The following is a 16,579-nucleotide window of genomic DNA, read 5'->3' as shown; positions in this document are numbered from 1 at the left end:
TAAGAAACACTCCATATGTGTTGTTTATCATCATAGGGAAATATTGCTGTGTGTATCTTACTTTTTCATCGCATCATCATCCTGCATCATCCTCAGCCCTATCATTCATCTACATCCCTACGGCTGCCATCACACACAGCAGGCTTTATAAAATAAAAAAATAAAATAAAAATGCACTTGCACTTTTTAAGCCAAAAGGAATGGTGTTGTGGATTTAAAAGGAATAAGAAATATAAAGGATGTTATGATTCTTCCTTTAGAAATCACTTTTGGCTTTTGCTCAAAAACTGCATTGCCAGTTTTCCAAAAACAATGCTGTGTGTGATGGCAGCCTAACCTCTTCCTAATCTTGATCTTCAATGTAGTGTGTAAAGTTTTATACTAATGTACTGTGATTTCTCAGGAGTATGGTCATATCTGAGGAGATTGTGCTGAAATTTTGCTTGCACATTATTCACACAAGTATCCAGCTTCTTTTTTCGCCTATGAATCCATATCTGTCTTTGGCAAGCTGATATTCATGTGTGTGAATAGCATGAGGCTGGAAGGTGAAACTCTATGATTGTCCACGCAGGACAATGGTTTATAACTTGTATCCCTTCCTCTTCATCCCACCATACCCCTTCCCTTCAATTCCTTGGTTTAACTTGATGTATGTATGTCTTTTTTCGACCATACTATGTAACTATGTCTATAGAGTCAATGTATAAAGGCCTCATGTATCTGCCTGTTCCAGATATGATGTCCTTTAGCCGTCCTGCGGTCAGCATTGAGGATGTGGATTCTGGCAGCATCACAGAAGCTCTAGGACCAGAGGCACCTATGAAACCCCCGGGGTCTCCCTACAAACAGAGGACTCTGACTGTTCCGGGAACTTCATTGGCAACAAAGAGGTAATGACTCCCTCAATCTTCAGCCGTTTCCAAAATCTAGTAATCATGTGATCAGAATTTCCAACTGTCTTGACATTTGCTTGATGGGGCTGATATTGCTCCATATCTAGAGCTGCCCGGCCTGATCACCTTAAGCATGATCATCAACAGAAAATACCTGACCTATAATAAACAGTTTTCACTGCTGACATTTGTTTTTACAGTAGGAAAAGGACGCCGTCTGAGGCGGAAAACATGGATGATGCTTCAGAAGGTCTGGAGGAAGAAGAGTAAGTGTGCCCATAGCAGAATCCATCATCATACTGTCAGTTTACCTTTTCCTCCCCTACAACTTTTTGCAGAACTGTAGATGGACTTCAGGATCTTTTGTGTTATCTTACTGGTTCCCATGGTTGTGAATAATCATTAGTCTTTTCCTTCTTTACCTTAATCGGTCCTGAATCTTGTGAATTCAGGGTTATGGAGCGCTCTGCATCTGCTGTCAGCCACAGTAGCGCTATCATCACAGAAAGGTTGCAGGAGCTGGTGCGCCTCTTCAAGGACAGGACAGAGCGAGTGAAGGAAAAACTCATAGACCCTGAGATGTCTTCTGATGAGGAGAGTCCTACGTCATGTGAGTCTATAATGGCGAACTGAGCCTGGGATAGATAGGTAACTGATAAATAATTTACTCTTTTGTGTCTTCATTTTTTGTAGCACCATCCAAAAAAGCTGCTGCTCCACCACCTCCACCTCCTCCTCCACCTCCTCAGGAGAAAAAGCCAGAAGGCGAGGCTGCTGCTGTTGAGGAGCATTACTGTGAGATGCTGTGCTGCAAATTCAAGACCCAACCTTGGCGCAAATGTTTACAAAAGTACAAGTTCCCAGACAGCATCGATCCATTGACCAGTAAGGAGGCTTGGTAGGAGGTGGGAGGCTGTTTGGTCTAATATGCTATCTAATTGTGGGTTTAGAAGTAACTGGAATCATAACACCTTGATAAAGCCTTGCAATAGTAATTTAATAATATAATCATATTAAACAGATAAGGGCGAGAATAAAACTTGTTGCCCAAGATTCTTCAGCACAGTACTAGACCCTTGTGAACCCTCCAATATAGTACAAATGCCTGGATGCCACAATTTTTTAAGTGTTACATGTATAGGGGCCATAAATGTGTCCTTCTACATAGCGCTAGGCATTACTTTGATCTGTAGTTCGGAGGGGGCAGGAAACTAGCTGTGCCAGGGAGGAGTCTGCGCCCCTCACTCCTGTCTCTTGTATGCAGACCTCATGTATGTCCTGTGGCTTTTCTTTGTGGTCATGGCGTGGAACTGGAACTGCTGGTTGATCCCTGTCCGCTGGGCCTTTCCTTATCAGACACCAACAAACATCCATTATTGGTTGTTTATGGACTATCTGTGTGACCTCATCTATCTGTTGGATATCGTTGTCTTCCAGGTCCGGCTACAGTTTGTGCGGGGTGGTGACATCATAGTAAGTAATGGAGGCAACAGCCATAACAAGTGCTGTGGGCAAATGATTAGCATCTTACATTGCTTCATGTCCTGTAGATTGTCTGAATAGCTCTACAGATATCATTTTACATATCCTGTACATTTTATATGCCCCTATATCCTGTATATCCTCTATACATGCTCTGTGCCATGTTTATTGTCCATTTATCTCCCTGTATCATGCATATTATCCATATATCGCTCTATATACAGTGCATTGTATAAATATCACTCTATAGTATCTTTACATCCATCTATATTCAGTATAGAATCTTTATATCTCACTATATCTTGTATATTGTACATCCTTCCATAACCCATTTATCATGTATACATCCCTCTATATCCTGTACATTATATATATCTTTCTATAAGCATATTATGTATGTTTCCCTCTTTATCCTGTATATCATGTATATATCCCTCTATATCCTGTATATTATCTTTATATTCCTATATACTTCATAGACAGATAAAAAGGATATGCGTGAAAACTATATCAAGACTGACCGGTTTAGGGTAAGACCTTTTTTCTTCTATAATGGTCAGTACTGGAGTGTTATATTGTTATAATGACAGGCTGCTGCCTGTATCCCTGTTAGATGGATGTCATCTCTCTCCTCCCTCTGGATCTTCTCTACTTTAAATTTGGAGTAAAGTCTATCCTGCGCTTGCCACGTATACTCAAGGTGAGTGAGTGTGAAGGTGCTGTGCCAGGCACCATGCACTGGACATCAATAACTTGCTTCATCCTCTATTGTAGTACATGGCTTTCTTTGAATTTAACAACCGTCTGGAGGCAATTCTGAGTAAAGCCTACATCTACAGGTTAGTGCCCAATACACACAGTTCAGCTATTAGGATCAGTGACATTGGATTACATCTGCTGCCTCTTATGTATTATCAGAGTCATCCGCACCACAGCCTACCTCCTGTATTGTCTGCATATGAATGCATGCCTATATTACTGGGCCTCCGATTATGAGGGGCTGAGGTCCACCAAATGGGTGTATGATGGAGAGGGCAACAGGTGAGTAGTGCCTATCCCAGCTCTCAGCCTTGCAGCATCACATGCTCCATCCATCACTGTATCCACATAGGAGACATGGCGCTTTCTGTATCGTTGTAGTGTTAGATCTGGAGCCCACATTCTGCCATATTTCTTCATTATGTAATATTCTCCAGCTACATCCGCTGCTATTACTGGGCCGTGAAGACTTTAATCACCATTGGAGGCCTCCCAGACCCACAAACACTTTTTGAGCTTTGGTTCCAGCTGCTGAATTATTTCATGGGTGTTTTTGCCTTCTCTGTAATGATTGGTCAGGTAAGTAGTGATGTACACTGATCTACACATTAATATATATATATATATATATATATATATATATACAGTAAAATCTACCTTAGCGGACACGTCCCAATAGGGGACACTTCCCAAAAGTGGACAGTTTTTTATTCTCTGGCAGAGTCCCATAAGACTTAATGTATTTCCGCCCTCCAAATAGGGGACACTCCCAATAGTGGTCGCAGACACACCCGAAAGGGGACAAAACACTCCCAATAGTGGACAACCAGGTTTATGTGCCGGCCCTATCTTGTACATAGGGCCGCTGTCAGGGGGTACAGCCAATACCCCAGTAAGGGGCCAAGGCCCCCGCTGCAGCAAGCCCCAGCACAGAAGCAGAAGACAGAAGTTTAAACAGTGGTCTCCTGTATCTGTATGTCCGCCGGCCACATGATTCACCCCCTCTTTCCCTGATCCCCTCATGCCACTTAATTTCCCCTGTGTAAAATCATCCCCCCCCCCTTTATTACCCCCTGTGTCACATCATTTCCTCTTGACCCCCCCCCACCCTGTGCTATTTTATTCCCCCTTTATGACCCTCTGTGCAAATTCATCACCTCCTCTTTCCCCCTTGTGCCATTTCATTCCCCTTTTATCCCCCTGTGCCTCTTCAATAAAGAGGGGGGTGATGAAATTACACAGAGGGCAATAAAGGGGGAATGAATGGCACAGGGGGATCAAGGGAAAATGATGTGGCACAGGAGGTAAGGGGGGATCATTTGGAACAATGCTCAGGGGAAAAAGATGGCACAGGGTATAAAGAGGGGTTTAAAAGGATACAGGGAGGGATAAGGGGAAATTAAACGGCACTGGGAGATTCTACTGTAATATTGCTTTTGATTGTGCTTTATAGGTAATTAAACTCTGGAGGAAGTACAATACAGTATTCCGTCATTTAGGAAGATTTTTGAGCCTTTTTTTCCCAATAGGGTACATCTCTCAATAGTGGACACTTTTATTTCTCGTGAGTGTCGCTATTGGAAGATTCTACTGTATATGTGTTATAGTAAAACATTTACATGGATGAATGATGCTACCATTCTGCACTCCTGGTATGTCATGTAGTGAGTGTGCTTTCCATGTGTTGTAGATGAGGGATGTCGTGGGTGCAGCGACAGCGGGTCAAACATATTACCGCAGCTGTATGGACAGCACCATAAAGTATATGAACTGCTACAGGATACCACGTTCTGTTCAAAAACGTGTGAAGATGTGGTATGAATACACTTGGCAGTCCCAAGGCATGCTGGGTAAGAGCTGGCATCTGTATCTGGTTTTGCTTCTGCAGCCATGAGATTGATCAAACATGCCAGATATGGTACCTTCAGGTCAATGTATTAGACACCTCGGTGACCTCTGTCATCAAGTGATAGGTAGGTCCACACTGTGGGCTCAGTGTTATTACTAATGTCACAACCCAAAGTACAATTACCTCTCTCATATATTGATCTAGATGAGTCAGAGTTGATGGTTCAACTACCTGATAAGATGAGGTTGGATCTCGCCATTGATGTAAACTACAACATTGTCAGCAAAGTGGTTCTCTTCCAGGTAAGGACTACAGCTTCTCCTGTGTCTACACTCTGTCTTACCATCCCTCCTCACACCGTTGTCATCATTAGCTATTGTTGGGTAACTCTTCATTTCAATTTGTCAGGGTTGTGACCGTCAGATGATTTATGACATGCTGAAGAGACTTCGCTCCGTAGTTTACCTGCCAGGAGACTATGTGTGTAAGAAGGTGCAGAGCAATGTTATATGACCTGTTATATCACCAGATAAAGCCAGTGACCATAAATCACAAGATTTACATGTATAATGTCTCTTGTAGGGAGAGATTGGCCGTGAAATGTACATAATAAAAGCTGGACAGGTGCAGGTTTTAGGTGGCCCAGATGGACAGACAGTGCTTGTCAGCCTAAAAGCTGGGTCTGTGTTTGGAGAAATCAGGTAAGTGCAAAAAGTAACTGCATCCATATGCAGACAGTTGATTTCTGCTAAAGTCAGAAATGAGCATTTAAAGCCAGGAAATGTTTAAAGCTCTTTATTTTTATCCTTTGAAGTGCAGCACAGGGGCTGGGAGATCAGTATGGTTCTGTTGTACCACTGGGTTCCTGGGCCTTAATTTAGGAGACAAGATCAGTATGATGTTTTTATGTTTTCCATAAGTTTGTCAGCGTTTCCAACTACATTAAACAAATCTTCAGATTTTAAAATATCTTCCTAGGAATTGGCCTTAGTCTTTAGGAGAGAAATAAGATTGTGAACTCCATTGAGAGAATGACTCTGTCCACATTTGTAAGGTCAAAAAACATTGTGCATGAAGGTCATAGCTGCAGATAGATTTGGTGCCATTTAGCACCACTCACCTATTTCACATCTTTCAGTTTGCTGGCAGTTGGTGGAGGCAACAGACGAACAGCAAATGTAGTTGCTCATGGATTTACCAACTTGTTTATCCTGGACAAGAAGGATCTGAGTGACATCCTTACTCACTACCCTGAGTCTCAGAAGGTTCTTAGAAGGAAAGCAAAGTGAGTAAAACCACGTTATAAGGACTTCTATCTGTTCATGTAATTTACTTGCACTGTAGTCACCATTAGCAGCAAAGAAGAATTGAAAAGAGAACCAAAGACTGACAGCGCTAGTCATAGAATGAGAGACCATGCAAGACATGGACAGTAGAGAGACGTCATTAGTCATAGAAGGAGAGACAGTGCTAGTCGTGGTTAAAAAAAATGGTCATACATAAAAATCGAAACAGCGCCAGTCATTGATAGAAATGCAAAAGGCCCTAGTCGTAGATAGGAACATAGACTGCACCAATCATAGATGGTACCAGTCATAAATAGTAATGGGGGCACCCCAGTTTTTGATTGAATTAGAGATAATGTCATTCATAGATAGTAATAATGACAGCAAGAGTCATACATGGAGGAGACAGTGCCATTCTTGGGAGAAAGAAAATAGGGACGGCAATAGTCATAGATAGAGATAGAGATAACACCATTCATAGATAGATGGCAAGAAATATATTGTATATTAGTGATTTTCAGGCTATTCTATCAATCTGGAAAAACTGGAGGGCCCGAAAGATGAGAAGCAGATTAAAGGGGTACTCCCGTGGAATACTTTTTTTTTTTTTTTTTTTAATCAACTGGTGCCAGAAAGTTAAACAGATTTGTAAATTACTTCTATTAAAAATCTTAATCCTTCCAGTACTTATTAGCTGCTGAATACTACAGAGGAAATGGTTTTCTTTTTGGAACGCAGAGCTCTCTGTTGACATCATGACTACAGTGCTCTCTGCTGACATCTCTGTCCATTTTAAGAACTGTCCAGAGTAGGGGAAAATCCCCATAGCAAACATATGTTGCTCTGGACAGTTCCTAAAATGGACAGAGATGTCAGCAGAGAGCACTGTGGTCATGATGTCAGCAGAGAGCTCTGTGTTCCAAAAAGAAAACCATTTAGTATACAGACCCTAAAAAGTACTGGAATAATTACGATTTTTTAATAGAAGTAATTTACAAATCTGTCTAACTTTCTGGCACCAGTTGATTTAAAAAAAAAAAAAAAGTTTTCCACGGGAGTACCCCTTTGATGTGTATAGAACTTTCTTCTGGCAGAAGGGTAGGCCCAGGATTTTAATACATATGTAATATTAACCTAAACTCCATGGGGATATTAACTGTCCAAACATCCTGCTTTATACTCTGGCCTGCCACTTGATAGCGAGGAATTGGTTTGATGATCAGTCTATTTTTACAAATTGTGCAATTGATAAACATCAGGCAAACAATCTCTTGTTACTTGTTTTGCTTCACTTGCCCTTCTCTTAATTATTTAAAAAAAAATTGTATTGTATTATTAAAAAATGTACAATAAAAACATTTAGCCAAAAAAAGAAAAAAGTAGAGATGGCACCAATTATGAATAGAAACAGAAATGGCACCAGTCATAGATGGTGCCATTTAAAACTAAAAATAGAGGCAGCCCCAGTCATCAACATAAAGAGAGATGGCACAAGTCCTGTATAGAAATAGAGACATGCCAGTCATAGATAAAACACAGCCAAAACCATGCATGTATAGAAAAACAGATGGCTTTAGTCATTAATAAAAACAATGCCAGTGGTAAGCAGAAATTAGGCAGTGCCAGTGATAGATAGTAATGGAGATGCTGTCAGTCATGGATAGAAACAGAGATAACGCCAATCTTGGAAAGAAATAGAGATGGGGATAGTTATGGATCGAATAGAGACGGCACCAGGCACAGATAGAAATAGATGGATCTAGTCATAGAAGAAAAAGTGCCAGTCATGGATATAAATCGAGATGGTACCACTCATGGACAGATACAGAGACCGCTCCAGTCATGGATGGAAATAGAGATGGAGCCAGTCATTTAAAGGAATAGAGACAGGGCCAGTCATAGATAGAAATAGAGACGGCAACAATCATAGGTAGAAGAAGAGATGGGGAGAGTAATGTTTAGAGATAGAGACAGATATATATAGTGGGTAACAGTCATATAGAGATAGAGACAATGTCTTTCACAGATAGAAATAGAGATGGCACCAGTATTGAGCTGAAATATTGATGGCTGTATTCATAGATAGAAGAGAATGTGCCAGTTATGACCATTTGTTGATCACTGTACCTAATATTGTAATAATTAGTATTTTCTGCCTACAGAAAAATGCTTAAAAACAGCAATAAACAAAAAGAAGAAGGTCCACAGCAAAAGGGTTTCCAGCACATTATCCCTCCAAGGCCAGAGACCCCGAAGCTACTGAAAGCTGCTCTTGCAGCCACAGAGAGGATGGGTTTTAAAGGACTGTCTAAAATAAGACGCCAATTAAAAGTGAAAAAATCAGTTGAGGTAAGTAAAGTAGAAAGGATAGCAGAGAAGAAGAAGTATCAATGAAGGAGATGTAGGGGATAAGGAATTGTAATGCAGGGGGTGTAACGGAGACAGAGTCAAAAGGGGTAGTTGCTGTATTGCAGAGAGGATTGTAGTGAGGAGGTGGTTGAAATGAAAAAGAGTAAATAAGGGAGAGGTGGGCGTTGGGCTTACCTTTCAAATAAGATCTCAGAAAGGGAAAAATATGTGATCCTCTGCTGATTTTGTATGTTTTGGCCACTTACAAAGAAATTATAAGTCTATAGTTTTAATGGAAGGCTCATTTGAACATTAAGAGATAGAATAACAATAAAAAAAAATCCAGAAAACATATTTCAAATAAGTTATGAATTTATTTGCATTTTACTCAGTGAAATAAGTATTTGATTCCCTATCAAGCAGCAATATTTCTGGCTCTCATGTGTCTTTTATACAGGTAACAAGCTGAGATTAGGAAAACTCTCTTAAAGGGAGTGCTCCTAACCTCAGCTTGTTACCTATATAAAAGACACCTGTCCACAGAAGCAATCATTCAGATTCCAAACTTTCTACATGGCCAAGACCTACATGCTGTCCAAGTTGTCCAGAGCAGGAATGGGCCACAAGGCTATCACACAGTTTGGAACAGTTGGTGTGATTATTTGCAAATGATAGAAATACAAAATAACTGTCAATCTCCCTCAGTCAGCGACTCCAGCAAGATCTCACCTTGTGGAGTTTCAATGATCATGAGAATAGGGAGGAATCAGCCCAGAACCACACAGGAGGATCTTGTCAATGATCATGAGAATAGCGAGGAATCAGCCCAGAACTATACAGGAGGATCTTGTCAATGATCTCAAGGTAGCTGGGACAATATTCACCAAGAAAACAATTGGTAACACACTACGCCATGCGGGATCTGCAGGATTTCAGTCCTTCACAGGGTTGTGTGTTGCCAATTGTTTTCTTAGTGACTATGGTCCCAGCTGCCTTGATATCATTGGCAAGATTCTCCTTTGTAGCTCTGGGACAATTCCTTTACTGTTCTCACGATCATTTGTGGACAGGTAGACAGATTGCTTCTGTGGACAGGTGTCTTTTATACAGGTAACACGCTGAGATTAGGAGCACTCCCTTTAAGAGAGTGCTTCTAATCTAAGCTCATTACCTGTATAAAAGACACCCGGGAGCCAGAAATCTTGCTGATTAATAGGGGATCAAGTGAATTTCAAATCAATTCATAACTTATTTGAAATGCATTTTTCTGGCTTTTCTATTGTTAATCTGTCTCTCAATGTACAAATAAACATATCATAAAAATTAAAGACCGATCATTTCTTTGGTAGAGGGCAAAGGAACAAAATAAGCATCTAATGCTTTTTTCTTTCACTGTAGGTTTTTCTTAAAATGCAGCAATAGTGATCACTTTTACTGTCAAAATGTGTTGAATAGTTTGGGAGCAATCCCTGTCCATGAACAGAGCCTCTGTGTGGCTTCTTCTTAGTGGAGTATTAAGTAGGGGTTTAGGTCCTTCTCATCATGACTAACTAATGGCTAAATAACTAAATAACTATACTTAGATATAAAACCTCTGTACATTTTAAATAATGAAGAAACATCTATTTTTACCTGTGCCACCTGCAGCCCACAAGAAGCAGCCCTTTCCCACCTGGATCTCCTGTGCACCGCCGATCTCCAGTACCCGCCACTAAGCCAGAGGAGGATGAACCAACGGAGATTGTAGCAGAGTCTACAGACAACACAGTATTTATAAGGGTCAGCCCATCTTCACGGGGGGATGAGCAGATCCTGTCTGTGGAGGTTACCGCGCCGGAAGAGGACAATAAGTGAAAAGGGGTACCAAGTACATTAGGCCTGGAGTACCTTGAGAAGAAAACAGAAGGACAGTCAGCTCAAGATGACGAAAGCCTGGAACCTTCTTGTTTGCAGTTAGGACTTATTGCTCTGTAGTCTCAATATGAGAATTGTGGGCAGTTCCTTGTACATGCATCTTGACATCCTGGTGGATCCACATGTGAAGGTGGTGCACATGGTCCATCTATATTAACATGCAAGGTTAACCATAGCCTGCTTTTTAGACCTTTTACCTTGAGTGGTTAGGGATATGGCCTGCACACACAAGCAGGGTGCGGCCCCCAGGTCTTGTCATGCTTTCTTTTAGGAAACAGACCCCTCAGACCTGGGAGGATGTATTCCTGTCAGGTGCTGCCTGATGCCACTGGACTGGGCTGAGGCCAAACTGGCTTCACCACAAATAGACGTCTAGGCCACTAGAGTAACTGTAGACAGGTAAAATAGAATGGTCCTAATATGACTGTGGCAAACACTGTCGACCAGTGACCAGCAGTAATCATAAGATATGTCCATCCTCAGTTGAAGGTTCATGGACACATCATCCTCCTATCGCTGAAGAGAGATAATTTCCTGTAGTACGGCTGCTTCCTCCAGGCACAGAAGAAGAGTTACACCTGCCAAGAGGGAACAGATGGACAGAATGACGGTGGCCCCTTGGAATATTGCTGCTAATTAGCAGCGCAAACCACAATGTCAACACAATATGTGCTGCCATGTGGTTGGGGCAGAAGTGATCACACCTCTCTAGATCAGTCACTTGACATACCGTATATACTCGAGTATAGGCCGAGTTTTTCAGCACGATTTTTCGTGCTGAAAACACCCCCCTCGGCTTATACTCGAGTGAACTCCCCCACCCGCAGTGGTCTTCAACCTGCGGACCTCCAGAGGTTTCAAAACTACAACTCCCAGCAAGCCCGGGCAGCCATCGGCTGTCCGGGCTTGCTGGGAGTTGTAGTTTTGAAACCTCCGGAGGTCCGCAGGTTGAAGACCACTGCGGCCTTCAACATCATCCAGCCCCCTCTCACCCCCTTTAGTTCTGAGTACTCACCTCCGCTCGGCGCTGGTCCGGTCCTGCAGGACTGTCCGGTGAGGAGGTGGTCCGGTGGGATAGTGTTCCGGGCTGCTATCTTCACCGGGGAGGCCTCTTCTAAGCGCTTCGGGCCCGGCCTCAGAATAGTCACGTTGCCGTGACAACGACGCAGAGGTGCGTTCATTGCCAACGTAATTCTGCGTCATTGTCAAGGCAACGCCTCTATTCCGGGCCGGAAGCGCGGAGAAGAGGCGCCCCCGGTGAAGATAGCAGCCCGGACCACCTCCTCACCGGACCACCTCCCCACCGGACAGCCCTGCAGGACCGGACCAGCGCCGAGCGGAGGTGAGTACTCAGAACTAAAGGGGGTGAGAGGGGGCTGGATGATGTTGAAGGCCGCAGTGGTCTTCAACCTGCGGACCTCCAGAGGTTTCAAAACTACAACTCCCAGCAAGCCCGGACAGCCGATGGCTGCCCGGGCTTGCTGGGAGTTGTAGTTTTGAAACCTCTGGAGGTCCGCAGGTTGAAGACCACTGAGGGCGAATGATGAGAAGAGGATGATGAAGGGGGGGTGTGGGGATGATGAAGGGGGGGGTGTGGGATGATAAGGGGATGATGAAGGGGGGATGTGTGGGATGATGACAAGGGGATGATGAAGGGGGGATGTGTGGGATGATAAGGGGATGATGAAGGGGGGATGTGCGGGATGATAAGGGGATGATGAAGGGGGGATGTGTGGGATGATGACAAGGGGATGATGAAGGGGGGATGTGTGGGATGATAAGGGGATGATGAAGGGGGGATGTGTGGGATGATAAGAGGATGATGAAGGGGGGATGTGTGGGATGATGACAAGGGGATGATGATGAGGATGTTAATGACGGGTCTGGATGATGACAGGGGGGGATGAGGTATTTCCCACCCTAGGCTTATACTCGAGTCAATAACTTTTCCTGGGATTTTGGGTTGAAATTAGGGGTCTCGGCTTATACTCGGGTCGGCTTATACTCGAGTATATACGGTAGCTCAATAGCTTTATACTGGACATGAATTTATTAGATGCTAAAATTAGATTTTTTTAAATAAAAGTAATGGTGGCAGCCAATTCATGTTACCTTATTATTATCATTATCATCATCATCATTCTTCTGAACAGTGTGATGGACTCTTTACACTATACAGCTGGCTATATGGATGACAGTTATCAGAGCATAGACATAATGGTCACCAGACCTGCACATGTGACCAGTCAAGAAATGCTGCGACATAACCATGTCACCTACACCTCTTGTAGCTCGTAACCACCTATAACCATAACCATTCAACAACACTTCCTGAAGTTCCACTTCCCACAAACACTCTTCCTGTGGGTACAACAACTCCTGCTGTGGATTTGGGTGCCACAACCACTGATCATGCAAGCCCTCCGTCTATGACCCTGGGTGGCAATACAATGCATTTGGAAAATATTCAGACCTATTCGCATTTTACATGTATTTTTTATTTAATTTAATTTAATAAAAATGAAAAACTAAAATTTAGCATGGACATAAGTATTCAGATCATTTGCTATGCCACAGTTTTGCTCTGGGTCCTTCCATTTCTCTTGATCCTCTTTAAGATGTTTCTACACCTTGACCAGAGTCCACTTGTGGTAATTTCAGTTGCATGGACATGATTTAGAAAGACATAAGATCTCATATCTGAGAACGCATATCAAATGCAAAAACCAAGCCAAAAAAAGCACATAAAGAACTTTCAGACTGTGAGAAACAAGACTCAATTCTAAGCGTCATGTCTGGAGGAAATCAAGCATTGCTCATCACCTGCCAAATACTATCCATATGGGGTGTCCCGGTACAGAACATGGTTCTGTACAATCCTAAAGTCCCCTCAGGTAGAGTTCCTCAAGTCCACAGGGCTCTCCTGCAGGATCCCCCTAAGTCATTTGTTATGGTATTGTCTTATATATTAAGTATGCACATCTACGTATTATAAGTATTGTACAGTAAATGTAAGCTATATACAAAGGTTATTAGGATATTTACCCTGTATAGGACCTTCCTAAGGTCATGTGATTTGTCATGTGATATGTGATCACATGATACCCAGAGTTCCATGGGCACAGGTAACCCCAGGCAACCAGCTACCAATGGGCTTTAGTCCAGCCCCCTGATATATAAGGGGCTGTAGTCTCCATATTCACTCTCTTGGTTCCTGCACTCTCTTGATTCCTGGACACTAAAGCAAGCACAAGTCCTGTACAAGTCAAGTCCAGCATATCGAGGCCATAGCTTAAAAGTCTGCAGCCACTCAAATCTGTGAGTACAAGTCAAGTCTCTACTGTCCCTACCAAAGTCATAGCAGTAGTACAGTGGTCTGCATCATTATTATAGCAACTACAAGTCCAAGCAAGCCTGACAGGTTTCCTGTGTCCTTGTCACCTCTGTGGAAGATGGCTATTTGTAAAGACTGTTATACTGCCTTCTTCAGTAAAGTTCCAGTTGCATCAAAACTCTGCTTTGGATTCTCATTTACTATATGCCGTTTTGGGTTGGTTGTCGGCGGTACCCTACACCATACAACTACATCCTGGCATCACGAACACTAGGTTTTAACAACATCTGGCCCCTCTATCTACACCACTACACCCCGTGGTCCAGCCATAACACCGGTGGCTCATCACACATACATTGAAGCATGGGGTGACAGCATCATTCTGTGGAGGTGTTATTTTAGTGGCTGGCACAGGAAGGCTGGTCAGGGTTGAGGGAAAGTTAAATGGAGCAAAGTACACAGATATTCTTAATGAAAACCTGATCCAGTGTGCTCTGGGCCAAAAGTTCACCTTCTAACAAGACAATGATTCTAAGCACACAGCCAAAACAGCCCAGGAGGGGCTTAGGGTCAACACTGTGAATGTCCTTAAGTGGCCCAGCCAGATCCCTGACTTAAACCCAATCGCACATGTTCAGAGAGACCTAAGAATGGCTTCCACTGATAGTCCCCATCCAACCTGATAAAAGCTTGAGAGGATCTGCAGAGAAGAAAATCCCCAACTCCAGAAGTGCAAACCTTGTGGCATTATACCAAAGTAGACTAGAGATTATAATCACTGCTGAAATGCTTCAACTAAGCACTGAGTATAAGGTCTGAATACTTAAGTGAATGCAATATTTTTTTAACTTTTCAATAAATTAGCAAAGATTTCTATCATGTGATTATGGGCCTCGTGTACTATGTTTCCTCCTTTTTTTTCCCTCTTTCATAGTGAATTTTTATTCACTTTTCCCTCATATGCATGGTTTTCATGTATTTAACCTCTCTGTTAAAGGGTTATTCCGGCCTTATACATGTTATCCCCTATCCAAAGTTTAGGGGATAAGATCTCTAATCGCAGGGGTGCACTACTTCCACACTGTTCACAGTGGCAGACAATAAACATTTCTTCCCTTCTATTTCACAATCGCCTCTCGACATATAAGTTTTACTGACAAAGTCCCGTACACTTTCTGGCGAAATTCCACACAACGGTGTGCGAATTTTTGTCAGTACAGACACAGTTCAGACTGGGGAGTACTTTTTGCATAAGGCGCACAACTGTATCCTGTTTGTAGGACGCCAAAGGTTGTGGTGAGGGCGGATGGCATTAACCCCTTATGTTCGTGATGCCAGGGCGTGGTTATCCTCTACACCACCCGAGGTATGGCTGCTGGTTCCTGGACCAGGCGTGGGGCAAATAATCACTCCGATGCAAGGTTACGGAACAACAACAGCTTTACTGAGGCAGACAGGTGTCATAGTCTTTACAGCTCAGTTAGGCCCAAGGAGGTGACCAGTGACTTAGGAGACTTGCGGGCTCGCTGGGACTTGTAGTGACTTGGACCTAATTATGCAACCCCACGCTGACTTTAACAGGCTTGATAGACTTGACTATGACTGACTAGACTTCTCCCCTGTGGTTGCTTACCAGGTTTTGACTTTCACCTGAAGGGGTACCTGGTTGATGGAAATGTGGCTGCGTGGTTAGGCCTTGGTCTCCCTTAGAACACCAGACACTCTCAGGTCTTGACTGTACTGCTCCTCAGCTAATCTCTCAGAACTGAAACTAAACTAGCTCCTCTCAAGTATATATGGGAGCAATTTGGAGGACTCCCATAGGTCACCCACAAGTCACCTGGTCACTGACACCTTCCTGGTTACATGACTTAAAAACAGAACTTAAAGACATATGCACTTAAATACAACACATAAAGCCTTTATATGAACCATAGTGTGACGAGAGTCCTGATGAGTGTGGGGCCAGGGTACTGGGACTGAGTCCACCTGAAAGGACCAAACAGTGTACAGAAGGGCCACTTCTGTACTGGGCCACCTCACATGAAATACAGTTCAATGCAAAAACATAAATCCTCTGCACCATGTTAACCCCAGTGTGTATGCTTTGGACCTGTGGTGTAAGACAGAAAATAGATTTATAATTCAGAAAAGCCTATTTACTCTCTGTTAGATAGCAGCAGGAGATGTTATACTAGATCACCACACTAAAACTATAGAAGTGGCTAATGGTCAGTTTAAGGTATTCATTTACTTTCTAAGCAGTGGTAAAGGGATCTTTTCTCATTATGATCTGTTCTAATTTTTCAGGATGAGATTTTTTTCCTTAGCACTGGGTGGCACTATACTATAATACACCCCAATTAAAGAGAACTAAAGGCACTGATGTGTGAGAGGTGTATCAAACCAGGCGTGCCAAAACTTCAGAATGCGCCCCACCTCCCCAATACTACCCTAGAGTTGGTACTCTGCCCTGTGGTCAGTGTAGCCAGATAAGCAGACCCCTGTCCTTTGGTTTACAGTACAGTATCACAAGATGTATGACACAAAGCTCTGTCCTGTGGTCAGTATACAAAGCAGAACCATACAATTTTCGCAGATATATTCGTACAGAGCTTCATTCTGTGGCTAATAGTACAGTGTGATCAGATATTTTTTACAGAGTCCCATTCTTTGGCCAGAATACATTGCAGAGCCATACAGAATGACC

General features: G+C 42.9%; 1 protein-coding gene across 5 annotated transcripts in view; it reads left to right on the top strand.

Moving 5' to 3' along the window:
- The window catches only part of CNGB1 (cyclic nucleotide gated channel subunit beta 1), a 64,084-nt gene extending 52,704 nt beyond the window's left edge, over window positions 1-11,380 (top strand). For 3 of the 5 annotated variants that reach the window (XM_056525361.1, XM_056525360.1, XM_056525362.1), the window contains 17 exons: window positions 737-893; window positions 1,097-1,162; window positions 1,349-1,506; window positions 1,590-1,781; window positions 2,161-2,369; window positions 2,858-2,908; window positions 2,992-3,078; window positions 3,153-3,217; window positions 3,297-3,419; window positions 3,575-3,716; window positions 4,828-4,987; window positions 5,191-5,288; window positions 5,395-5,478; window positions 5,569-5,687; window positions 6,125-6,271; window positions 8,435-8,621; window positions 10,269-11,380. In XM_056525361.1, coding sequence (XP_056381336.1) covers window positions 737-893; window positions 1,097-1,162; window positions 1,349-1,506; window positions 1,590-1,781; window positions 2,161-2,369; window positions 2,858-2,908; window positions 2,992-3,078; window positions 3,153-3,217; window positions 3,297-3,419; window positions 3,575-3,716; window positions 4,828-4,987; window positions 5,191-5,288; window positions 5,395-5,478; window positions 5,569-5,687; window positions 6,125-6,271; window positions 8,435-8,621; window positions 10,269-10,475 — 2,252 coding nt within the window. In that variant the 3' untranslated portion in view covers window positions 10,476-11,380. The remainder of the gene's footprint in view (window positions 1-736; window positions 894-1,096; window positions 1,163-1,348; window positions 1,507-1,589; window positions 1,782-2,160; window positions 2,370-2,857; window positions 2,909-2,991; window positions 3,079-3,152; window positions 3,218-3,296; window positions 3,420-3,574; window positions 3,717-4,827; window positions 4,988-5,190; window positions 5,289-5,394; window positions 5,479-5,568; window positions 5,688-6,124; window positions 6,272-8,434; window positions 8,622-10,268) is intronic. The other 2 variants (XM_056525364.1, XM_056525363.1) reach the window with 1 other exon arrangement.
- Window positions 11,381-16,579: the final 5,199 nt, after the last annotated feature.

Source organism: Hyla sarda, chromosome 6 (genome assembly GCF_029499605.1).
Source record: "Hyla sarda isolate aHylSar1 chromosome 6, aHylSar1.hap1, whole genome shotgun sequence".
Taxonomy (NCBI): Eukaryota; Metazoa; Chordata; class Amphibia; order Anura; family Hylidae; genus Hyla; species Hyla sarda.
Note: the sequence above shows the minus strand (reverse complement) of the source record. Positions and strands in the feature narration are given on the sequence as shown.